The sequence below is a fragment of the Schistocerca serialis genome, chromosome 8 (assembly GCF_023864345.2).
Source record: "Schistocerca serialis cubense isolate TAMUIC-IGC-003099 chromosome 8, iqSchSeri2.2, whole genome shotgun sequence".
NCBI lineage: Eukaryota > Metazoa > Arthropoda > Insecta > Orthoptera > Acrididae > Schistocerca > Schistocerca serialis.
In genome coordinates, this window is record NC_064645.1 from 243,978,548 (window position 1) to 244,005,869 (window position 27,322).

Sequence of the window (27,322 nt, forward strand, 5' to 3'; positions counted from 1 at the left end):
ATTAAATTTCGCTACAGTAAAGGTATCCTCCAGCAATATTTTAAGGTGATAACACGAAATACAATCTCTGAGATTTTGTTTACTTTTTTTCAGTATGAACGCTTCACGTAGACATCAGTTTTAACATACTCTAAAAGCGCCTCACGCAATCCTATATTAACAAGGCGGTGAGTCGCGCGCTGTTAAATAATCGGAGCTCAGAGAACTATTTTACTAAAGTATAGATTCAGGTCCCACATATTACCATGATTTTTTCTTGTGTCCGCTCCGCCAAATAAGTGCTCTATTCACGCTCTTGCCAGGCGTAAATATCAGTAAAGTTAGGCGGTAAGATCTTACATTCTTTTCGTCACATTCATTGAGTACACAGTAAGTATACTTGAGACGGTGTCCGGACCGGGGCGGTAGCGGTACAGTGCTATAAAGCTTGCTTCGAAAACGATCTGCTTATAAATTTCACGAAAATTGTAGCAGCTTGGTGGACTTCCCTTCTAGGTTGTCAGTTAATTGTAAATTGCCAGAGAATATAAAAAAAATTTGAATTCGACTGCTGATCTAGTCGTTATGGTTATTTCCACTGTCGTGCGCTTTCATCTCCCTTCTTACTAGCGGCCTGCGTTGTTCCTCTTCTCTTTCATATTGCACAAAGCGCCTGCCTTTGACGCATGCGTCCAGTGCAAGCAACATTGCCTCCACGTTGGTTTAGTGTTCAGTGCGCTTTCAGCAGTTTGATGTTGTGATGCGTTACTCGTGACACTTCGAACTAACTGTCTCATTACTAACAAGACAGGAAACAACGGAAGAAACACGTGCGTAGTTTCTAGACAACGCATCAGCTGAAAAACAGCAATAGGAGGCTGCCGTAGGAACTAGAGTTACTCTATGGTTTGTTTCGGAATATAAAACGATGATAAAATGGAAACTTCCACAAGTTACTTAATATTGCAGAATTGACCGTTACTGAGAGAAATTATCATCCCGACATGTGACAACGGCTGGAATTATAAGAGAACGTTGATTTCGCTGAGGTTTCTGGCTAAAGGCGATTTGCTGACGTCTCTTTGGTGCTTATTCACGAAGCCAAAGATTTCCATCATTCCATCTCTGGAAGGCACCTGTGGGTCGTCTTCACCTGCACCAGCACCAGCACCACCACCACCATCGCCAACGAAGACAACAACGATCATCATCATCAATAACAACGCAGTAATATACCAACAGACCACATATAAGCCAGTGATTTAGAACGCGCCTTCGTCAATTCATAATTCGCAATTATGAGGGACGAAGTTTAACCTCCACATATTGCCAAGCTTGTTCATCTGAACGCTTAGATCTACCTTTTTTTAAGTAGCACACAGTGCTCAATTGTTCCTGTTGCATCAGACAACAGGCAAAATTCCACACGACAATCGTTACATTGAGAATTCCTCTACCCACAAATGTCACGAACCTTGCTCTTCAGCCCAAAATCTATGCCTATATTGGACGACATTTTCAAGAAACAGACATTCTTCCTAACATTCCATGAAGAGGAAGACAACTAGCCACAGCAACCGCACAAGTTGACTGACTCCACGAAAGATGAACAGCGATTAAGTGACGTAAGAGCTGTATCAGAGATCTCTAAATATACCAAGATCATCGACTTAAGTGGTTACATAAACCACTGTACAAGGCATAGAGTAAATATCTCTGGAGTGAGCACTCACAAGCGCAGGACAGATTTTGTGTTGTCAACATACATTGCCGGCCTGGTCACGTGATCTCGGTACGTTGTGTGTTTGTTCGTATAGAGCCCTGTATATTTAGAATGTCACTACATCCCTAGTACAGACGGATTCTTTTCGTACGTGTCGTGGATTATTTATATATGTTTCGCAGACATTTTAACAGTATCCATTCGATACCGGGAATAAACCAGCTACGTAACTTTTAAGGGCAAGTGATATTACATTCAGCTTTTTTGCGATAGGTGTCACAGTTCAGATGCACTCGATTTTTGGTAGTTTTTGGTATGATACCGCACTTTATAGTATTACAGAGCCTGAAGTACATTTTTGCAGTGATAGTCCTGCAAAACGACTTGACAGTACGTTAGTACTTTCGCACGAATTTACCACACATTAGCGATTATATCCCTGCTAATTCGTCCTTTTTTCTTGTATTTCTGCGTATTTATTTTCTCGTTTTTGCGACCTAAAGCACAATTTTTCTTACTGGTGGCACTCTGAGGTCTTTATTTAACGCATTTTAAGTACTTGCTCCCAGTTCATTAAATAAATAGTAGACTGAGTAATCTATATGCATAATTTACAAGTCTCTGATAAATGCATGAAGGATAGTATTTACTGAAACAACTAACCTTTCCCTTTCCTGTTCCACTAACAAATTTACGAGAGGAAGCGATTGTTTGTAAGCTTTTGTACGAGTCGTAATATCTATTATACAGTCATAAAATCGTAGGAAAATAGGTCTACAGAATCAAGTCTTAATTATAATGCGTCTCGAAATTTTTAAACGTATACAGTGTCTCTTACTAAAATGAAAACTATAATTAGAGCTATATGGAATGTACCCATGAAAAGTTACTATCCCTCCTTTCACATATTTTTCTTTGCATATGTAGCAACAACAGTAATTCACCATCGCTATTACACTATCAACAAACGGTGAAACACAACAAAAACTCTTGGTATTATAAACTTCAAACGCTGCAGAAAGCACACACGCACAGCGAAGTCCCGAGATCACGTGACAATCCTGGTTTAATGTTGACAACATGCGCAGAACGCAATGCTCACTCCAGAGATATTTACTCTATGATACAAGCATGGATACAAGGGTCCTAAATCTCACTTTTTGCTTATTTTGCTAGCTCGATTCTGAACTGCACCAGCTTTGATCTGATGTTAATTTAGCTAGGTGTTCAGCTTTAATTCTTATCGGGCGAATAAACGTTTAATCAGACTCCGGGATGTATAGGAATCATACAGAAGTATTATGTTCACAGACAACATTTTTTGTTTTTCCGTCGTAACTATCGACTAGTCGTTGAGATGACCAAATGTAAGTGCGTGTGTCAGTTACTTTGAAAATATATAGGTGTCACAGTTCAGATGCACTCGATTTTTGGTAGTTTTTGGTATGATACCGCACTTTATAGTATTACAGAGCCTGAAGTACATTTTTGCAGTGATAGTCCTGCAAAACGACTTGACAGTACGTTAGTACTTTCGCACGAATTTACCACACATTAGCGATTATATCCCTGCTAATTCGTCCTTTTTTCTTGTATTTCTGCGTATTTATTTTCTCGTTTTTGCGACCTAAAGCACAATTTTTCTTACTGGTGGCACTCTGAGGTCTTTATTTAACGCATTTTAAGTACTTGCTCCCAGTTCATTAAATAAATAGTAGACTGAGTAATCTATATGCATAATTGACAAGTCTCTGATAAATGCATGAAGGATAGTATTTACTGAAACAACTAACCTTTCCCTTTCCTGTTCCACTAACAAATTTACGAGAGGAAGCGGTTGTTTGTAAGCTTTTGTACGAGTCGTAATATCTATTATACAGTCATAAAATCGTAGGAAAATAGGTCTACAGAATCAAGTCTTAATTATAATGCGTCTCGAAATTTTTAAACGTATACAGTGTCTCTTACTAAAATGAAAACTATAATTAGAGCTATATGGAATGTACCCATGAAAAGTTACTATCCCTCCTTTCACATATTTTTCTTTGCATACGTAGCAACAACAGTAATTCACCATCGCTATTACACTATCAACAAACGGTGAAACACAACAAAAACTCTTGGTATTATAAACTTCAAACGCTGCAGAAAGCACACACGCACAGCGAAGTCCCGAGATCACGTGACAATCCTGGTTTAATGTTGACAACATGCGCAGAACGCAATGCTCACTCCAGAGATATTTACTCTATGATACAAGCATGGATACAAGGGTCCTAAATCTCACGTTTTGCTTATTTTGCTAGCTCGATTCTGAACTGCACCAGCTTTGATCTGATGTTAATTTAGCTAGGTGTTCAGCTTTAATTCTTATCGGGCGAATAAACGTTTAATCAGACTCCGGGATGTATAGGAATCATACAGAAGTATTATGTTCACAGACAACATTTTTTGTTTTTCCGTCGTAACTATCGACTAGTCGTTGAGATGACCAAATGTAAGTGCGTGTGTCAGTTACTTTGAAAATATATAGGTGTCACAGTTCAGATGCACTCGATTTTTGGTAGTTTTTGGTATGATACCGCACTTTATAGTATTACAGAGCCTGAAGTACATTTTTGCAGTGATAGTCCTGCAAAACGACTTGACAGTACGTTAGTACTTTCGCACGAATTTACCACACATTAGCGATTATATCCCTGCTAATTCGTCCTTTTTTCTTGTATTTCTGCGTATTTATTTTCTCGTTTTTGCGACCTAAAGCACAATTTTTCTTACTGGTGGCACTCTGAGGTCTTTATTTAACGCATTTTAAGTACTTGCTCCCAGTTCATTAAATAAATAGTAGACTGAGTAATCTATATGCATAATTGACAAGTCTCTGATAAATGCATGAAGGATAGTATTTACTGAAACAACTAACCTTTCCCTTTCTTGTTCCACTAACAAATTTACGAGAGGAAGCGATTGTTTGTAAGCTTTTGTACGAGTCGTAATATCTATTATACAGTCATAAAATCGTAGGAAAATAGGTCTACAGAATCAAGTCTTAATTATAATGCGTCTCGAAATTTTTAAACGTATACAGTGTCTCTTACTAAAATGAAAACTATAATTAGAGCTATATGGAATGTACCCATGAAAAGTTACTATCCCTCCTTTCACATATTTTTCTTTGCATACGTAGCAACAACAGTAATTCACCATCGCTATTACACTATCAACAAACGGTGAAACACAACAAAAACTCTTGGTATTATAAACTTCAAACGCTGCAGAAAGCACACACGCACAGCGAAGTCCCGAGATCACGTGACAATCCTGGTTTAATGTTGACAACATGCGCAGAACGCAATGCTCACTCCAGAGATATTTACTCTATGATACAAGCATGGATACAAGGGTCCTAAATCTCACTTTTTGCTTATTTTGCTAGCTCGATTCTGAACTGCACCAGCTTTGATCTGATGTTAATTTAGCTAGGTGTTCAGCTTTAATTCTTATCGGGCGAATAAACGTTTAATCAGACTCCGGGATGTATAGGAATCATACAGAAGTATTATGTTCACAGACAACATTTTTTGTTTTTCCGTCGTAACTATCGACTAGTCGTTGAGATGACCAAATGTAAGTGCGTGTGTCAGTTACTTTGAAAATATATTGTAAAATTAATTTTTTATTTGATTTAAAATACCACTGCTTTCCTTGCAAGATTAGCAATTGTGGAATAATTAAATGCGGAAGCTTTTCTTTTGGTCCTCATAATTTCCAAGCGCCATTTCATGCGTAGCTATCTTCTTGTCTTCAAATTCCGATAATATCTTTTACATTAAGATGTCCAATTACAAATTACATATTCTTTTCCGAAAGGACAGATGATTAAAACTCACAGTCATTTTATATATTACCAAAAGACCTGCTTTCCAAGCTAACTGTGAGCCATACCTATTTTTAAGTTGCTACTGAAATTGTTTAATAATTTACGTAAGAGCATTAACGATAGAATCATGAAAAGTGTCCCCAGTTTTCTTTAACGTTGCCGTCATTGCTAATTACTTCAAATCAGCATTTACAGAAAGCTAATACTTTCATTTCTCAGTTATTTTACGTTACTGTGACGTTAAATGTCCACTGCTCAACTTTCTGCCAGAAGCTGCGTTTTGTCGTTTGCGATCTTGAGCTTGACCTATATGATGAATCATTGGGCGAGCTGATTGGATTGCATTTATGTATCCATGAGCCTTTCCAATGCTGTACAAGATGCGGAATACTGGCCTTTGGCGTTCTCCGATCACATTCGTGGTGCGCCTTTATCACCGTTCCGTAGGCAAACTTTTTTCCGTAAAGGCGCTCACCGTCCCGTCTCACAGTGGGATAAATGTATTAACAGTTACGTCGATTACTTTTGAAATAATAATCATTTTACCTACTTTTTCGTCTGTCTCGTTATCATTTGACTGACTCTTTTATAAAAACCTGCCGTACATGAAAAGTGTGGTTGACCGCATGTAATTGCTGGAGGGGAGCAAGGCACAACACCTGGAAAAATCGTGGCATGTTATGTAAATGTGGCGTGCGTCATCTAGTAGCATGCTACAAATGACAACATCTAGCGGCCTATGTTGCATGCGGCAGATTAATTTATACCAAAGTAATACAATACCAAAGTCTGGTCCCTTCAACCCCCACAAACCAACAATACCAAAAATATCATAATAATGTATATTAATTTATGAAAATAAATACATTATTGGGATATAACGGTAGTCTGGACATGTACCCTTAATGCTGTAGCACCTTCCTTTAGCTAGTGAAATACCGAGATACTTACAACTGCGCTGGCCGTTCCTGCCCGTGGCTCCGTCACATCGAGAATGAATTTTAACGATTCATACGCGAACCATTTCCTGTCTTCCACATTAGTCGCTGAGCCGCTTTTCGTACTGATCACACGGGAATGTTCTCGATGAAAAGCACTTCGCAGGTTTTTTATCTTCTTTTTCACAGTGCTATCGTCAATTTCGTACTTCATTCCGAGTTTCCGTATAACGTCCTTTTTTATACGGTTATTTTTGTAATTTGTGTCACGCACGTCCCACAACACTTTGCATTGTCTGTAGTCCTCGATAAATGCAAGATACTTTTCACTGGACCATTTCATGTTTGAAATGTAGCGCTGCCGCACAGCAATCCACTGAACTCCGGAGTTAGTCACGCCACACTGCGGCAACTAGCTACATTGCGTACGGTATTGCTTGTGTCGCATGAATCATGGCGACAGCGTGCGGCACTGTAGCATGCGGCACGGTCGCATACCGCAGTGTTGCAAAATGTTGCCCCGCTGTAAACGAGGCTACTGTTTCCCCCATTCCCAGAACCGAAGACTGGGGAAAAATAAGAAGAAAGATGGTTTAAGAATTAGCCGGGAGAGATACGAGAATTCTTACCCCTTGCGTTTCTATCTTCTGCGTGCGAAAGGAGTCCTTTTCATCGACCCGCGTCTGCAAAAATGCACGCTGTTGCACAGTGTCATTTCGTCCATGTAGCATCATAAAGTAACCAGAGTCGGGGTTTGATACAAAAATGTTATACAAATAAATAATAACAATAATGATTATAAAATAAGCAACATTCCAAATAACACCTTCACTTTATGTTTTTTTCCCTTCTTTTTTTCCTTACTAGAATTACTTACCCCAAGCTATGCCACAGCACAATACTAACACTTCTTCCTCTTTCTGAGCTCAACATCTCACTAATTATGGAGGGATGCTGACTCAGTTTTTCAGGATAGCAAATGGGACGTTGCGGTACAGAAAATGGTCCAGAGATCACCAGTGTGTGTGTGTGTGTGTGTGTGTGTGTGTGTGCGCAGTGACTGATAGTGAGATATGAGTGAACAATGTGGCATTACATTATTTAATAAGTTATTTGTAAAAAAAAAAAAAAAGTATTGTATACCGGGAGTAAATCTAATGATTGTCTCTAACTAGAAGTCTGTAAATATATGTGTATACGAATTAGCTTATTTTAAATTGATCTAAATTTGTAAATACTTTGACATGTTTTATATCCTTGTAAAAAGAGATCTACGGATGAATAAAGCTACTACTACTACCACCACCACTACTACTACTATTACCCAAGAGACAGCTACATGGCTTATGTGACGTCAGTGCGGGGGGTTCACACCTGCCGCCTACGCAGCTCGCTCATGTTGAACGAAGGAATTTGTTCTGCTACTTCGCTATTGTAGATTGCGGAGCGCGTGATCACGTAAATACGCTATTTGATCGAACGCTGCCGATCTCTGTCGTTGACGACTGAAGCGAGACGTGAGGGTGGAGATTGCGTTATTTACTTACCCCTCCAGGCTTCGCTCAAGCTCGGCTAGAACGATTTGCCGTGTAAATGAAATAGAGTGTGGGATTAAGCCCTCGTGGTTGATTGTTAATACATTACAGGCGTTATTAGTCGTTGTATACTCTGTTCATCGAAGTTGAAAGACGTGAAAGAACTTTGTAAACAAAAAATGGTTCGAATGGCTCTAAGCTCTATGGGACTTAACATCTGTGGTCATCAGTTCCCTACAACTACTTAAACCTAACTAACCTAAGGACATCACACACGTCCATGCCCGAGGCAGGATTCGAACCTGCGACCGTAGCGGTCACGCGGTTCCAGACTGAAGCGCCTAGAACCGCACGGCCACAACGGCCGGCAACTTTGTAAAATTTAGCTACCTTACTGATACAGGGCTATTACAAATGATTGAAGCGATTTCATAAATTCACTGTAGTTCCATTCATTGACATATGGTCACGACACACTACAGATACGTAGAAAAACTCATAAAGTTTTGTTCGGCTGAAGCCGCACTTCAGGTTTCTGCCGCCAGAGCGCTCGAGAGCGCAGTGAGACAAAATGGCGACAGGAGCCGAGAAAGCGTATGTCGTGCTTGAAATGCACTCACATCAGTCAGTCATAACAGTGCAACGACACTTCAGGACGAAGTTCAATAAAGATCCACCAACTGCTAACTCCATTCGGCGATGGTATGCGCAGTTTGAAGCTTCTGGATGCCTTTGTAAGGGGAAATCAACGTGTCGGCCTGCAGTGAGCGAAGAAACGGTTGAACACGTGTATCTGGACATGCTGGAAAATTGGCTCATACCACAACTGGAGACCGACAGCGCCAACTTCATCTTTCAACAGAATGGTGCTCCACCACACTTCCATCATGATGTTCGGCATTTCTTAAACAGGAGATTGGAAAACCGATGGATCAGTTGTGGTGGAGATCATGATCAGCAATTCATGTCATGGCCTCCACGCTCTCCCGACTTAACCCCATGTGATTTCTTTCTGTGGGGTTATGTGAAAGATTCAGTGTTTAAACCTCCTCTACCAAGAAACGTGCCAGAACTGCGAGCTCGCATCAACGATGCTTTAGAACTCATTGATGGGGACATGCTGCGCCGAGTGTGGGAGGAACTTGATTATCGGCTTGATGTCTGCCGAATCACTAAAGGGGCACATATAAAACATTTGTGAATGCCTAAAAAGCTTTTTGAGTTTTTGTCTGTGTGTGCAAAGCATTGTGAAAATATCTCAAATAATAAAGTTATTGTAGAGCTGTGAAATCGCTTCAATCATTTGTAATAACCCTGTACATTACGACACAGCGAATAAACTTGATTTCGCTCAAAGTAAGGGACTTTTTTTTTCACTGTGGCCCATTGCAGTATTGCATTTAGTGTAATGTTAGATTTGGTTGATGATGATGAAAAAGAGGAGAGCGAGAAACCCGATGCCAGCACCTAACCTACTCCTCGCGAATAGCACCTAAGGGGACCGCCAAACTTGAAGTCCCCATCCGACGGACGAATCACCACAACAGTGTCCTATGCTCTCACTTCATGAGACACTGCGCAGAGGTTTGGTATTTAAACCAGGACATTGGCGCAAGGTCTGGTGATCAGGAACTTCACCCCACCAGCTCTCGTCCCCTTGCGGGCCAAATACTGGCAGTGAAAATTTTTTCCACTACCAGGATTCAAACCGCCTTACCCCCGGTATGAGCGGAACCGCCCAAGTGTGCGTTAACAACCTCAAGGAGGCAGATGGAAATGAAAAGTAAAATTATAATAAAAACACAATTCCTGGAAAGGCATATTTTCCCAACCGTTAATTACAACCCATTATTCATTATAATGAACTAGCTTAGCGTGTGCTGGTCCGCTCGCGTAAATTGTGTGGTCCGCACAGACTCTTTTTATAATTTTCTTTAATCGAGTTTTATGTTGTTCACTAATTGTGACATCTTCTAAACAGTTCACTCTAATTAAGGCCACAGAAACAATGTCTTTTCCGAATGTACTTCTGACCAAAAGCCGATTCTGGTAGCTCGAGAGGGAGTTCTTTCTTAGTTCTTCCTTTTGAGTTCTTGTGGTGTTATTTCCATAGAAACATTCATGTTTTTTTAAAAGTAAAATACAAATTTTCTGAGATTAATTTTCAAACATGCTTTTGTAATGAAATATCTCCATAAAAACTTTATCCCGTACTTTACCACCTTAAGGGTTGAATTTCCAAAAACATTAAAATATGCATTTTTTTACTTCTAACTGAAAAGCCAAATACAAATTTTCTTGGCTTTAGAGTTGAAAATGCATCCATAATGAAACATGTTCAAAAAATTTTCACCACTATTTTATCCCGTTAGTGGTTGAATTTTGAAAAATGTTGAAGTACATAATTTTTTTCCGACAAAGAAAATAAATACCAATTATCGTAATTCTAGGATCAAAATTGCTGTGATAGTGACAGATTTTCAAAACGCTTTCACCCTTACTTCACTCACTTATAAAACGATGCGTACGGTATAAGATCAACACCCTCCCCATATTTCAACTTTCTATCCTTAGCGGTTTGGGCTGGACAGGACATGTCCTTTTCTATATACACATTTATGAGGAGCAAATATTATACATATTCTTTGTTATATGTCATACTAAAGCCAATGCGAAGTAGTCGTTGTAAATAGTAAGATATAGAATTTGTTTGATTTTAAATTTCTTCCTGATGTTCACATGATTCGTAATTTATTTACTAAAATTATGTATTTAATTTTTTGAGTGCAATATTTTTACGAATATAGCTCAAGTGCAGTGCAAACTGGCAAAGCGAGAATGACTGGACGAGAAATAAAAGGCTGTAGAAACATGCATGACGATGAGAGAGATAGGTATGGAAAAATTAGAGACACTTGGAGAGCAGAAAAGCATCTGTAGGAATATTTGGAGCTCAGATATCAACCGATATTAATCAAAGAAGTAAAGGCTGAAAGGAGGATGGAATACATCGCGTGTCTGTACAAGGAAAACAAACTTGACGGCGATATTATGGAAAGAGAAGAGGAAGTAAGTGAAGGTGAGATGGGAAATATGTTGTGAGAAGAATTTGACAAAGCTCTTGAAAGACTGATGTCGAAACAAGTCCCCTGGAGTAGACAACATTCCCTTGGAGGTTATTAAGATCCTTTGGAGAACCAGCCCTGACCAAAATATTCTACCTTGTATGGTAAATATATCAAACAGGTGAAATATGCTCATAAATTAAGGATAATTGCCGAATGTGGTGCCACACAACGTGGCACTACCCAAAACTGGACCAATAGCACAGGCACACAGGAAACACACACGACACAGATCTGTAAGTCTGTTGAAGTTGAGAAAACGGTCTCGAAACACATGTGCTACAAAACGCCACTGTTTCCTGCGCATGTACCCCGACATCAATATTGGATATGATCACCATGCACACGTACACAGGCTGCACAACCGTTTGGCATACTCTGGATCAGGTGGTCGAGCAGCAGCTGTGGTACAGCTTCCCATTACTGCACCAGCGCCTGTCGGAGATCCTGAAGTGTCGTAGGGGTTTGAAGACGTGCAGCGATACGTCCACTGAGAGCATCCTAGACGTGCTCGATTGGGTTTAGGCCTGGAGAACAGGCAGGCCACTCCATTCGCCTGGTATCTTCTGTTTCAAGGTACTCGTCTACGATGGCAGTTTGGTGGGGACGTGCGTTATCATCCACCAGGAGGAAGGTGGGACCCACTGCACCCCTGAAAAGGCGGACATACTGATACAAAATGACGTCCTGATACACCTGACATGTTGCAGTTCCTCTGTCAAAGACATGCAGGGGTGTATGTGCACCAATCATAGTCCCATCACTCTTCATCAAACAACGACCTCCACACAGGTCCCTTTCAAGGAAATTAAGGGGTCGGTATGCGGTTCCTGGTTCACGCCAGATGAAAACCAGGCGAGAATCACTGTTCAGACTATACCTGGACTCGTCCATGAACATAACCTGGGACCACTGTTCCAATGACCATGTACTGTGTTCTTGACACCAGGCTTTAGGGGCTCTCCTGTGACCCGCGGTCAGTGGAATGCACCTTGCAGGTCTCCGGGCGAATAAACCATGTCTGTTCAGTTGTCTGTAGACTGTGTGTCTGGAGACAACTGTTCCAGTGGCCACGGTAAGGTACTGAGCAAGGCTACCTGCAGTACTCCGTGGAAATCTGTGGGCAATAATGGTGAGATATCGGTCTTCTCGTGGTGTTGTACACTGTGGACGTCCCGTACTGTAGCGCCTGGACACGTTCCCTGTCTGCTGAAATCGTTGCCATAATCTTGAGATCACACATTGTGGCACATGGAGGGCCCGTGCTACGACCTGCTGTGACTGACCAGCCTCCAGTCACCCTTAGTATTGTATGCCTCATAACGTTATCAATGTGTTCTTTGAGCCATTTTCAACACACAGTTACCATTAGCACGTCTGAAAACGTCTGCACACTTACTCCCTGCACCGTACTCTGACATGCACAAACACTCCTCTGCGTATGTGGACTGCTGCCAGCGCCACCGTGCGACGACCGCAGGTCAAATGCACCGCATGGTCATACCTCGAGGTGATTTAAACCCGCGAACCGCCCACCAGAGCGTTGTTACACCATGTATCAGCATTATCCTTAATTTATGAGCATGAGTGTATATACACTCCTGGAAATTGAAATAAGAACACCATGAATTCATTGTCCCAGGAAGGGGAAACTTTATTGACACATTCCTGGGGTCAGATACATCACATGATCACACTGACAGAACCACAGGCACATAGACACAGGCAACAGAGCATGCACAATGTCGGCACAAGTACAGTGTATATCCACCTTTCGCAGCAATGCAGGCTGCTATTCTCCCATGGAGACGATCGTAGAGATGCTGGATGTAGTCCTGTGGAACGGCTTGCCATGCCATTTCCACCTGGCGCCTCAGTTGGACCAGCGTTCGTGCTGGACGCGCAGACCGCGTGAGACGACGCTTCATCCAGTCCCAAACATGCTCAATGGGGGACAGATCCAGAGATATTGCTGGCCAGGGTAGTTGACTTACACCTTCTAGAGCACGTTGGGTGGCAAGGGATACATGCGGACGTGCATTGTCCTGTTGGAACAGCAAGTTCCCTTGCCGGTCTAGGAATGGTAGAACGATGGGTTCGATGACGGTTTGGATGTACCGTGCACTATTCAGTGTCCCCTCAACGATCACCAGTGGTGTACGGCCAGTGTAGGTGATCGCTCCCCACACCATGATGCCGGGTGTTGGCCCTGTGTGCCTCGGTCGTATGCAGTCCTGATTGTGGCACTCACCTGCACAGCGCCAAACACGCATACGACCATCATTGGCACCAAGGCAGAAGCGACGCTCATCGCTGAAGACGACACGTCTCCATTCGTCCCTCCATTCACGCCTGTCGCGACACCACTGGAGGCGGGCTGCACGATGTTGGGGCGTGAGCGGAAGACGGCCTAACGGTGTGCGGGACCGTAGCCCAGCTTCATGGAGACGGTTGCGAATGGTCCTCGCCGATACCCCAGGAGCAACAGTGTCCCTAATTTGCTGGGAAGTGGCGGTGCGGTCCCCTACGGCACTGCGTAGGATCCTACGGTCTTGGCGTGCATCCGTGCGTCGCTGCGGTCCGGTCCTAGGTCGACGGGCACGTGCACCTTCCGCCGACCACTGGCGACAACATCGATGTACTGTGGAGACCTCACGCCCCACGTGTTGAGCAATTCGGCGGTACGTCCACCCGGCCTCCCGCATGCCCACTATACGCCCTCGCTCAAAGTCCGTCAACTGCACATACGGTTCACGTCCACGCTGTCGCGGCATGCTACCAGTGTTAAAGACTGCGATGGAGCTCCGTATGGCACGGCAAACTGGCTGACACTGACGGCGGCGGTGCACAAATGCTGCGCAGCTAGCGCCATTCGACGGCCAACACCGCGGTTCCTGGTGTGTTCGCTGTGCCGTGCGTGTGATCATTGCTTGTACAGCCCTCTCGCAGTGTCCGGAGCAAGTATGGTGGGTCTGACACACCGGTGTCAATGTGTTCTTTTTTCCATTTCCAGGAGTGTAGTTCCGCACCGCCGCCTAATGAACAAAATACGAGAGTATGGAATATCAGACCAGATGTGTGACAGGACTGAGGAGTTTCTAGCAAACAGAACACAACATATCATTCTGAAAGGTGAGAAGTCTCCAGACGTAACAATAACTTTGGAGTGGCCCAACGGAGTGTGACAGGACCATTACTTTTCACAACACATATGAATTACATGACGTCGGAAGTTCCATGAAGCTTTTCGCATGTGATGCTGTTGCTTACAGAGAAGTCACGACGCTAGAAAATTGTAGGAAATACAGGAAGATCTACAGACGATCGATGCTTGGTGCAGGGAGTTGCAACTGAACTTCATATGTAGACGGAAAAATCCTGTCTGCTACGATTAGGAAAATTGCCAACTATCACTGGAAGCCGTTCTTTCCATAAAATATCTAGGGCTAACCGTACGGAGCGATTTGAAGTGGAACGACCACATACAATTAATCGCGAGTATGACAGATGCCAGACTGGGATTCATTGGAAGAATCCTCGGGAAATGCAGTCCACTAACAAATGAAGTAGCTTACAAAACACTCCTTCGACCAATACTTGAATAATGCTTGACAGCATGGGGTCCATACCAGATTGAACTGATACAGGAAATATAGAAGATCCAAAGAAGATCAGCACTTTTCTTTACAGATTCATTTAGTAAGCGCGAAAGCGTCACGGAAATGCTTAACCAACTCCAATGGTAGACAATGCAAGAGAAGCGTTCTGCATCACATTATGAACCACTGTTAAAGTTACGAGAAAGTACGTTCCTAGAAGAGTCAACAAATATATTGCTTTCTCCAACGTATTTTTCGCGAAAATACCATGAAGATACAACTAAAGAGATTCAAGGCCACATGGAGACTTACCAGTAATAGCTCTTGCCGCAAACCATATGTGACAGGAACAGGAAAAAGGGGTTCAGACACTGCTACACAAAATACCCTCTGCCACACTCCGTAAGGTGGCTTGCGGAGTACGGATGCAGATGTAGGCCATACTGACCCTACGACTTGTATTAAAAGATAAAATGAAAATAGGTAATCCTACGGTTATAGCACTTGTTGATTTAGAGAAAGCTTTCGAAATTTTTAACTAGAATGCATTCCTTGCAAGTACGGCTGTAAATCCGTATAGATCACTTTTGCTAAAGCGAGGTCTGTTTTCTTCTTTTAAGGTTCAAATGGCTCTGAGCACTATGGGACTTAACATCTATGGTCATCAGTCCCCTAGAACTTAGAACTACTTAAACCTAACTAACCTAAGGACATCACACAACATCCAGTCACCACGAGGCAGAGAAAATCCCTGACCCCGCCGCGAATCGAACCCGGGAACCCGGGTGTGGGAAGCGAGAATGCTACCGCACGACCACGAGCTGCGGACTTCATTTAAGGAGCAGTTAGCTTTCTTCTGACGAACGCAGTTCTACACCTACATCTACACTCCTGGAAATGGAAAAAAGAACACATTGACACCGGTGTGTCAGACCCACCATACTTGCTCCGGACACTGCGAGAGGGCTGTACAAGCAATGATCACACGCACGGCACAGTGGACACACCAGGAACCGCGGTGTTGGCCGTCGAATGGCGCTAGCTGCGCAGCATTTGTGCACCGCCGCCGTCAGGGTCAGCCAGTTTGCCATGGCATACGGAGCTCCATCGCAGTCTTTAACACTGGTAGCATGCCGCGACAGCATGGACGTGAACCATATGTGCAGTTGACGGACTTTGAGCGAGGGCGTATGGTGGGCATGCGGGAGGCCGGGTGGACGTACCGCCGAATTGCTCAACACGTGGGGCGTGAGGTCTCCACAGTACATCGATGTTGTCGCCAGTGGTCGGCGGAAGGTGCACGTGCCCGTCGACCTGGGACCGGACCGCAGCGACGCACGGATGCACGCCAAGACCGTAGGATCCTACGCAGTGCCGTAGGGGACCGCACCGCCACTTCCCAGCAAATTAGGGACACTGTTGCTCCTGGGGTATCGGCGAGGACCATTCGCAACCGTCTCCATGATGCTGGGCTATGGTCCCGCACACCGTTAGGCCGTCTTCCGCTCACGCCCCAACATCGTGCAGCCCGCCTCCAGTGGTGTCGCGACAGGCGTGAATGGAGGGACGAATGGAGACGTGTCGTCTTCAGCGATGAGAGTCGCTTCTGCCTTGGTGCCAATGATGGTCGTATGCGTGTTTGGCGCCGTGCAGGTGAGCGCCACAATCAGGACTGCATACGACCGAGGCACACAGGGCCAACACCCGGCATCATGGTGTGGGGAGCAATCTCCTACACTGGCCGTACACCACCGGTGATCGTCGAGGGGACACTGAATAGTGCACGGTACATCCAAACCGTCATCAAACCCATCGTTCTACCATACCTAGACCGGCAAGGGAACTTGCTGTTCCAACAGGACAATGCACGTCCGCATGTATCCCGTGCCACCCAACGTGCTCTAGAAGGTATAAGTCAACTACCCTGGCCAGCAAGACCTCCGGATCTGTCCCCCATTGAGCATGTTTGGGACTGGATGAAGCGTCGTCTCACGCGGTCTGCACATCCAGCACGAACGCTGGTCCAACTGAGGCGCCAGGTGGAAATGGCATGGCAAGCCGTTCCACAGGACTACATCAAGCATTTCTACGATCGTCTCCATGGGAGAATAGCAGCCTGCATTGCTGCGAAAGGTGGATATACACTGTACTAGTGCCGACATTGTAGATTAGATTAGATTAATACTAGTTCCATGGATCATGAATATGATATTTCGTAATGATGTGGAACGAGTCGAATTTTCCAATACATGACATAATTAGGTTAATTTAACAACATACTTAATTTAATATAACAACTTTATTTTTTTGTGTTTTTTTTCTTTATTTTTTTTCCTTAATTTATATCTAAAAATTCCTCTATGGAGTAGAAGGAGTTGTCGTCATTCAGAAATTCTTTTAATTTCTTCTTAAATACTTGTTGGTTATCTGTCAGACTTTTGATACTATTTGGTAAGTGACCAAAGACTTTAGTGCCAGTATAATTCACCCCTTTCTGTGCCAAAGTTAGATTTAATGCTGAATAGTGAAGATCGTCCTTTCTCCTAGTATTGTAGTTATGCACACTGCTATTACTTTTGAATTGGGTTTGGTTGTTAATAACAAATTTCATAATAGAGTATATATACTGAGAAGCTACTGTGAATATCCCTAGATCCTTAAATAAATGTCTGCAGGATGATCTTGGGTGGACTCCAGCTATTATTCTGATTACACGCTTTTGTGCAATAAATACTTTATTCCTCAGTGATGAATTACCCCAAAATATGATGCCATATGAAAGCAATGAGTGAAAATAGGCGTAGTAAGCTAATTTACTAAGATGTTTATCACCAAAATTTGCAATGACCCTTATTGCATAAGTAGCTGAACTCAAACGTTTCAGCAGATCATCAATGTGTTTCTTCCAATTTAATCTCTCATCAATGGGCATACCTAAAAATTTGGAATATTCTACCTTAGCTATATGCTTCTGATTAAGGTCTATATTTATTAATGGCGTCATACCATTCACTGTATGGAACTGTATGTACTGTGTCTTATCAAAATTCAGTGAGAGTCCGTTTACAAGGAACCACTTAGTAATTTTCTGAAAGACAGTATTGACAATTTCATCAGTTAATTCTTGTTTCTCAGGTGTGATTACTATACTTGTATCATCAGCAAAGAGAACTAACTTTGCCTCTTCATGAATATAGAATGGCAAGTCATTAATGTATAATAAGAACAACAAAGGACCCAAGACTGACCCTTGTGGAACCCCATTCTTGATAGTTCCCCAGTTTGAGGAATGTGCTGATCTTTGCGTGTTGCGAGAACTACTTATTTCAACCTTCTGCACTCTTCCAGTTAGGTACGAATTAAACCATTTGTGCACTGTCCCACTCATGCCACAATACTTGAGCTTGTCTAGCAGAATTTCATGATTTACACAATCAAAAGCCTTTGAGAGATCACAAAAAATCCCAATGGGTGGTGTTCGGTTATTCAGATCATTCAAAATTTGACTGGTGAAAGCATATATGGCATTTTCTGTTGAAAAACCTTTCTGGAAACCAAACTGACATTTTGTTAGTACTTCATTTTTACAGATATGTGAAGCTACTCTTGAATACATGCATGCTCTGTTGCCTGTGTCTATGTGCCTGTGGTTCTGTCAGTGTGATCATGTGATGTATCTGACCCCAGGAATGTGTCAATAAAGTTTCCCCTTCCTGGGACAATGAATTCACGGTGTTCTTATTTCAATTTCCGTGAGTGTATATTCCGCTAACAACCATGAGGTCATGGCAGAGTGTACGCCCCATTGTACCAGTTATTAGGGCGCCTTCCCGCCTCTGTGCGTGCAGTAATTATTCTACTTTTGTCTTCATGAACCTTGTATGAGCGATACGTAGGGGGTTGTAGTATATTCCTAGAGTAATCATTTAAAACCGCTTCTTGAAACTTTGTTAACAGATTTTCTCGGGATAGTTTACGTCTATCTTCAAGAGTCTTCCAGTTCTGTTCCTTCAATATCTCTATGACACTCTCCCATGGATTAAACAAACCCATGACCATTCGTGCCACCCTTCTCCGTATACGTTCAATATCCCCCGTTAGTCCTCTGGTACGGGTTCCACACACTTGAGCAATATCTTAGTACTGGTCGCACGGATGATTTGTAAGCAATCTCCGTTGTAGAGTTGTTGCACTTCCCCAGTGCTCTACCAATAAATCGAAGTCTGCCACCTGCTTTACCCACGACTGGACCTATGTGATCATTCCATTCCATATCTCTACAAGTGTTACATCCAGGAATTTGTATGAGCTGGCCGATTCCAACAGTGACTCATTGATATTGTAGACACAGGATACTACTTTTTTCGCTTAGTGAAGTGCAAAATTTTACATTTCTGAACATTTAAGGATCATTGCCAACCTCTGCACCATCTTATCAAGATCTGACTGAATATTTATGCAGCTCCTTTCAGATAGTACCTAATTATAGACAACTGCATCATCTGCAAAAAGCCTGACTTTTACTATCAATATTGTTTGCAAGGTAATTAATCCCGAAGTTACTTCTACATCTGACGATGACTCCACCCAAGATAAAATCCTCAATAGTCACAAATTTCACTTGACGCCCCACGTGATCGTACTTTTGACAATAAGTGTAGGTGTGCTACTGAGTCAAATGCTTCTCGGAAATCAAGAAATACTGAAACTACCTGATTGCCTTGATGCGAAGTTTTCAGTACGTCATCTGAGAAAAGAGCGAGTTGGGCTTCACAAGATAGATGGAGTAGCCGGTGATGTTACGTGTGTCGGAGAGGCAGCTAGATCAAGAGACTGACTAGAACTCGAAGCACTCTTTCGACACTCAACTTTCCCTTGTTCATCAATCTTGTTTCTCCTCTCCGGAGTCTTCGTCACTTCTCCACCTCGAGGCAAAATCACAGTCGGGTGGCGACGAAGCATAATGCCGTTTAAACATGTTATCGTCGATTTGAACGATATACACGATTTACAAATATCACACCCTGCTATGTACCGGTTTTTATCATCTGGAGTGAAATAGCTCCACAGAGGACTAGATTTTCGTCTATCTGCCATTTACTCGGAATTCAAGACAATCGATAATATAACGAAAGAGAATAAAGCATAAGGTGGCCCGGCCCGGCAGCGCTTGGTAGCACGGAGAAGCTAGTAGAAGCGATCTTTCCTGGCACTACAGCTGACCGGCACCGTTCTGAAAGACTTTCGTTCGGCAACAATTCCAGTGCCCGTGCCCGCCATCCTGTTCGATGTACTCACGGAAAAACAGACTTGATTGATGTGTGTTCATGCCGATACTAAATAATGAGTTGCTCTTTAAGGTCGATGTTCACGTCACAAACCTTTTTATTCTTGCAAACGTTTTCCATATTTATTTTCATAGCACTGCCACAGGTTTATTTAAATCGTGGCACCTTGTCTACCGGCCGTCTCTGGCACCCGTGTCAAAGCACGCTGCCGGTGCTTTCCTTACATCACTAGTAGCAGCGATGAAATACTGGGAGCGGCAAGTTGTCTCCAACACGTGCAGAAATGTTGTTGCTAACACGGTGCTATTCAATCTGTACGCTGAACAAGCAGTAAAAGAAACTCAGGAGGAACTTCCAGAAGGAATTAACTTTCTGGGAGAAGAAATAAAAACTTGAAGATTTGCTGGTGACATTGCAATTTTGTCACAGATGGCAAAGGACTTGGAAGAGCATTTGAATGGAATGGATAGCATCTTGAAAAGAGACTATAAGATGGATATCAACATAGATATAACAAGGGTAATGCAATGTGATCGAATTAAATCAGATGATGATGAGGGAATTGGATTCGGAAATGAGACAATATAAAGTACACTACTGGCCATTAACATTGCTACATCACGAAGATTACGTGCTACAGACGCGAAATTTAACCTACAGGAAGAAGATGCTGTTATATGCAATTGATTAGCTTTTCAGAGCATTCACACAAGGTTGGAGCCAGTGCCGACACCTAAAACGTGCTGACATGAGGAAAGTTTCCAACTGATTTCTCATAAACAAACAGCAGTTGACCGGCGTTGCCTGGTGAAATGTTTTTGTGATGCCTCGTGTAAGAAGGAGAAATGCGTACCATCGCGTTTCCGACTTCGATAAAGGTCGGATTGTAGCCTATCGCGACTGCGGTTTATCGCATCGCGACGTTGGTCGAGATCCAATGACTGTTAGCAGAATATGGAATCGGTGGGTTCAGGAGGGTAATACGGAACGCCGTGCTGGATCCCAACGGCCTCGTATCACTAGCAGTCGAGATGACAGGCATCTTATCGCATGGCTGTAACGGATCGAGCAGCCACGTCTCGATCTCTGAGTCAACAGATGGGGACGTTTGCAAAAAAACAACCATTTGCACGAGCAGTACTACGACGTTTGCAGCAGCATGGGCTATCAGCTCGGAGACCATGGCTGCGGTTACCCTTGACGCTGCATCACAGACAGGAGCGCTTGCGATGGTGTACTCAACGACGAACCTGGGTGCACAACTGGCAAAACGTCATTTTTTCGTATGAATCCAGGTTCTGTTTACAGCATCATGATGGTCGCATCTGTGTTTGGCGACATTGGGGTGAACGCACATTGGAAGCGTGTATTCGTCATCGCCATACTGGCGTATCACCCGGCGTGATGGTATGGGGTGCCATTGGATTCACTTCTCGGTTACCTCTTGTTCGCATTGACGGCACTTTGAACAGTGGACGTAACATTTCAGATGTGTTACGACCCGTGACTCTACCCTTCATTCGATTCCTGCGAAACCCTACATTTCAGCAGGATAATTTACGACCGCATGTTGCAGGTCCTGTACAGGCCTTTCTGGATACAGAAAATGTTCGACTGCTGCCCTGGACAGCACATTCTCCAGATCTCTCACCAATTGAAAACGTCTGGTCAATGGTGGCCGAGCAACTGGCTCGTCGCAATACGCCAGGCACTACTCTTGAACTGTGGTATCGTGTTGAAGCAGCATATTCAGCTGTACCTGTACACACCATCCAAGCTCTGTTTGACTCGATGCCTAGGCGTATCAAGGCCGTTATTACGGCCAGAGGTGGTTGTTTTGAGTACAGGATCTATGCACCCAAATTGCGTGAAAATGTAATCACATGTCAGTTCTAGTATAATATATTTGTCCAATGAATACCAGTTTATCATCTGCATTTCTTCTTGGTGTAGCAATTTTAATGGCCAGTAGTGTAATATGCTATTTCTTACTATCTGGGTAGCAAAATGCAACTGGTGTGCAAACTTAAGAGCAAAAGTAATTTCCTTATGATGTTCACCACCAAGAGACGTAGCTTGGTGAAACTTGGGAAAGAACTAGCTACAGCATAGTATAAAAGGTAACTGAAAGATATGTGCAATTACACGAACAGAAATGACACTTTTATTCAAAAACACAAATTTTTTATAGTCCCCTGGACATTACAAAGGACGGTACATGGTTTTTAATACGGTGTGTGATCCACGGACAGCAATGCTTGCACTGCAACGTGCTTCCATGCTGGCCACAAGGTTGATGAGATGTTCTTGTTGTAGGGCATTCCACTCCTTCACCAGTGCGGCTGACAACTGCTGGATGTTCGTTGATGCATGTGGGCACGTTGCACTGCAACATGCCTCCCCAACGCATCCCTCAAGTGCCCGATGTAATTTGAATCGGGGGGAGGGGGGGAGGGGGACAAGCAGGTTAGTCCATTCGCCGAATATCCTCCCGTTCCAAGAGCTCCTTCCCTGGGCTGTTCGGTGTGGTCGCGCACTGTCATCCATAAAAATGAGGTCAGAGTCAAATGCACCCTGAAAAGATGGACATGGGGAAGGAGTACAAGATCACAATAATTTTGATCAGCGAGTTTATCGTGTTCAAAGATTTGGAGATCGCTCGCCCATGCTTCATGTTGTGAGACCTTCCCTCTTTGGCACTACAGTCACGTTGACCTCAAGCCATGTGAAGTCCAACTTCAGATGCACGGTAGGTACTGAATCGAAATGGGAACAACTTGACTACGAGAAGGGATCCGTTGACGTAGTTCAGTGGCCGTCAACGTCTTTCCGCAAGACGTGTCGCATATCTACCGATGTTACTGTTAACTGGTAACCTACTTATGTTAGTAGGTTATAAGTCCCCAAAAGACTAAGTAATATCAGACAGGCTGCCGGTCCCCAAGTACTGATGGTTAACAGTTGGCACCGATCGGGACACTTTGGGCCGACCATTCCGTTTTTGAACGCTACCACACCCAGCGACCCTAAAGTTGAGACATTGTAATTCCCTGACGGAGTGTTGTGTTGCCTGTGTGATGAGAGAATTGGTTAAAATTTTGACTGCCGGCCACATAAACCTGGCCCTGTCTTAGAATCCCAGCCATTTTTACGGATTATCAGTATATTTTTTTAAGAATACTAGCCAACTTTTAACTGTGATACTAACATTTCATAACACTCTAAAACTTCATCTTCTGGGTTACGTATATAAATTGTTACACATTTATTTCACATAGTGTAATTTTTAGTGTGATACACTTTGAAACAAGGCTTTTTGCGCATGGTATTTTGGACTCGCTGTTTTGGTTGTATCTTTTCTTACAGCCTTTCCTGTTTGCCTATAGCAAATAAAAAAAGTTTTTCAAGGTTCAGGATCTGAAGTACGAGGTACATTCAAGTTCTAAGGCCTCCAATTTTTTTTCTCCAGACTGGAAAGAGATAGAAACATGCGCATTGTTTTAAAATGAGGCCGCGTTCATTGTCAATACGTCCCAGAGATAGCAGCACCGTACGGCAGATGGAATTTTACCGCCAGCGGCGAGAATGAGAACTGTTTTAAATACTTAAAATGGCGACGTTTTCCTTACTTGAACAGCGTGCAATCATTCGTTTTCTGAATTTGCGTGGTGTGAAACCAATTGAAATTCATCGGCAGTTGAAGGAGACATGTGGTGACGGAGTTATGGATATATCGAAAGTGCGTTTGTGGATGCGCCAGTTTAATGAAGGCCGAAAATCGTGTGACAACAAACCGAAACAACCTCGGGCTCGCACAAGCCGGTCTGACGACATGCTCAAGAAAGTGGAGAGAATTGTTTTGGGGGATCGCCGAATGACTGTTGAACAGATCGCCTCCAGAGTTGGCATTTCTGTGGGTTCTGTGCACACAATCCTGCATGACGACCTGAAAATGCGAAAAGTGTTATCCAGGTGGGTGCCACGAATGCTGACGGACGACCACATGGATGCCCGTGTGGCATGTTGCCAAGCAATGTTGACGTCCAACGGCAGCATGAATGGGACTTTCTTTTCGTCGGTTGTGACAATGGATTAGACATGGATGCCATTTTTCAATCCAGAAACAAAGCGCCAGTCAGCTCAATGGAAGCACACAGATTCACCGCCACCAAAAAAATTTCGGGTAACCGCCAGTGCTGAAAAAATGATGGTGTCCATGTTCTGAGACAGCGAGGGCGTAATCCTTGCCCCTTTGCGTTCCAAAGGGCACTACGGTAACAGGTGCATCCTACTAAAATGTTTTGAAGAACAAATTCCTTCCTGCACTGCAACAAAAACGTCCGGGAAGGGCTGCGCGTGTGCTGTTTCACCAAGACAATGCACCCGCACATCGAGCTAACGTTACGCAACAGTTGCTTCGTGATAACAACTTTGAAGTGATTCCTCATGCTCCCTACTCACCTGACCTGGCTCCTAGTGACTTTTGGCTTTTTCCAACAATGAAAGACACTCTTCGTGGCGGCACATTCACCAGCCGTGCTGCTATTGCCTCAGCGATTTTCCAGTGGTCAAAACAGACTCCTAAAGAAATCTTCGCCGCTGCCATGGAATCATGGCGTCAGCGTTGTGAAAAATGTGTACGTCTGCAGGGCGATTACGTCGAGAAGTAACGCCAGTTTCATCGATTTCGGGTGAGTAGTTAATTAGAAAAAAAATCGGAGGCCTTAGAACTTGAATGCACCTCGTAACATCAGGTACGAGAGCAATGTATCAGCGAACGGTTTGCAAAGTCTGTCGCGTCCCGGCACAGGTCTAGTTCAGGAATATAGGGTTGGTTCGGCCATAATTGTCTACCAATTTAGAGAGAATCTAGTTTCTGCATTCTAACACTTCCTGTCAGAGACAAGGGCGTTTCTACCACTTGCTCTGTTCACTTCGAAATCATTAGCGCATTGGCTTCACTCTCAGTTACTCAATGGACCCTTGTCCTATCTGCCAGGAGACAAGCTCCAGAATGTGATTTGTTCCTACTAACTGAATTTCTACACAATAACTACATTGAAGAGCCAAAGAAACTGGTACACCTGCCTAATACCGTTTAGGGACCTCGCGAGAACGGTGAAGTGGCACAACACGACGTGGCATGGACTCGATTAATATCTGAAGTAGTGCTGGAGGGAACTGACACCATGCATCCTGCAGTGTTGTCCACCAATCCGTAAGAGTACGAGGGGGTGCCGATTTCTTCTGAACTACACGTTGCAAGGCGTCCCAGATATGCTCAATAATGTTTGTGTATGGGAAGTTTGGTGGGCAGCAGAAGTGTTTAAACTCGCAAGAATGTTAATGGAGCCACTGTGTAGCAATTCTGGACATGTGGGGTGTCGCATTGCCCTGCTGGAATTGTCCAAGTCCGCCGGAATGCACAGCGGACACGGATGGATACAGGTGATCAGACAGAATGCTTATGTATGTGTACCCTGTCAGTGTCGTATCTAGACGTATCAGGGGTCCCTTATTACACTAACTGCATACGCTCCACACCGTTACAGAGCCTCCACCAGCTTGAACAGACCCCTACTGACATGCGTGGTCCATGGATTCATGAGGTTGTCCCCATACCAGCACACGTCCATCCGCTCTATACAATTTGAAACGGCACTCGTCCGACTAGCAACATGTTTCCAGTCATCAGCAGTCCAATGTACGTGTTGAGGGGCCCACGCGAGCGTAAAGCTTTGTGCCAAGGGTGCACGAGTGAGCCTTCGGCTCCGAAAGCCCGTATCGATGATGTTTCATTGAATGGTTCACACGTCGACACAGCATTGAAATCTGCAGCAATTTGCGGAAGGGTTGCACTTCTGTCACGTTGAACGATTCTGTTCGGTCGTCGTTGGTCCCATTCTTGCAGGATCTTTTTCCAGCCGCAGTGATGTCGCAGACTTGGCGTTTTACCAGATTCCTGATATTCACGGTACACTCGTGAAATCGCCTTACGGGAATTCCCCACTTCATTGCTACCTCGGAGATGCTGTGTCCCATCGCTCTTGCGCCGACTATTAACAGCTCGTTCAAAATCACTTAAATCTTGATAGCCTCTCATTGTAACAATAACAACCGATCTAACAACTGCACCTGGCACTGCTCTTATATAGGCGTTGCCTACCGCAGCGCCGTATTTTGCCTATTTACATATCTCTGTATAAGACTACGCATGTCTATACCAGTTTCTTTGGCGATTCAGTGAATTAGAGAAAGGCTGTCGGTGTTCAGTACTATTCCAATAAAAAGATACAGTTTCTACACAATCAACAGTTGCACGTGCTTTCACTGGAGTGTCACCGTCTTCTCCTATTTGAAGTATTCATTGTCCCATTAGTAGCGGCTGCTCGATGTTGCTGTGTATGTGTTGCGCCTACTTGGCGCACTCTTCAACTTCTGCGCCAACTCTCTTCACTGTTCACGGAAGATCTTATAAATTCATTTTCAAGGCCTTCCGTCCAGTACAGACACAGTACCTCGTGTCTGTTTTCCCTAGCTTATTTTTCTGTCTTCGAGAGTATTCCATTGCTGTGGACCTAAATTGGTTTCCTCCTTTGCAGTAGAGATCCGGGATGGAATATTGCTACTCGCCCTCCCACGTTTCATTCACATAGTGCAACTTTTTGTGTGATACATTTTGAGACAGGGCTTTTTGCACATGGTTGTTTCGCACTCGCTGCGTTGGTATGTAATGTCTTTTCTTACAGCTTTTCCTGTTTACCTAGAAAAATAAAAAAAAAAAACGTTTTTCAAGGTTCAGAAACTCAAGAAATGTCAGAAAAGAACGCAACGAATATTTTGCGAAATCAAAACACGAAATACTCACTTGAACTTCGACACATTTCTTCTTGTTCAAAGTCAGAATCGTTATCTGAATCGTCGATATCGTCATCCTCACAGTCATTGTCAACAAAATTTTGCTCCAATTCAAGCAAAATTTCGTCGTCTGTTAGACAACGTGAAAGTATGTCTTTCGTTTCTTTACATACTGAACAAGCAGCTGCCGCCCTCCAGCAGCATAACTTCACACTGCAAGCGGATGTTCAAGGAACACATGTCCCTTGCAACATAATGCAGACCCATTGAGCCTGTCCATATATCTGGTTTCGTACTCGTATTTAAAAGCACGAGAACATGTAACTCTAATTTAATTTCATATTACTTTTTACAAATATATGCTGTATTTGAAAATGACCATCTCTATACCGTGCAT

At 43.5% G+C, this 27,322-nt stretch overlaps 1 protein-coding gene across 4 annotated transcripts in view; it reads right to left on the bottom strand.

Moving 5' to 3' along the window:
• Window positions 1-27,322, bottom strand: part of LOC126416045 (uncharacterized) — a 166,636-nt gene that overhangs the window by 38,755 nt on the left and 100,559 nt on the right. The window contains exon 1 of one of the 4 annotated variants that reach the window (XM_050083514.1): window positions 6,534-6,912. The exons of the other annotated variants lie outside the window; for them this stretch is intronic. Within the exon in view, the coding sequence (XP_049939471.1) occupies window positions 6,534-6,863 (330 nt within the window). The 5' untranslated portion in view covers window positions 6,864-6,912. Of the gene's footprint in view, window positions 1-6,533; window positions 6,913-27,322 lie in introns of those variants that run through there. 4 annotated transcript variants of the gene reach the window in all.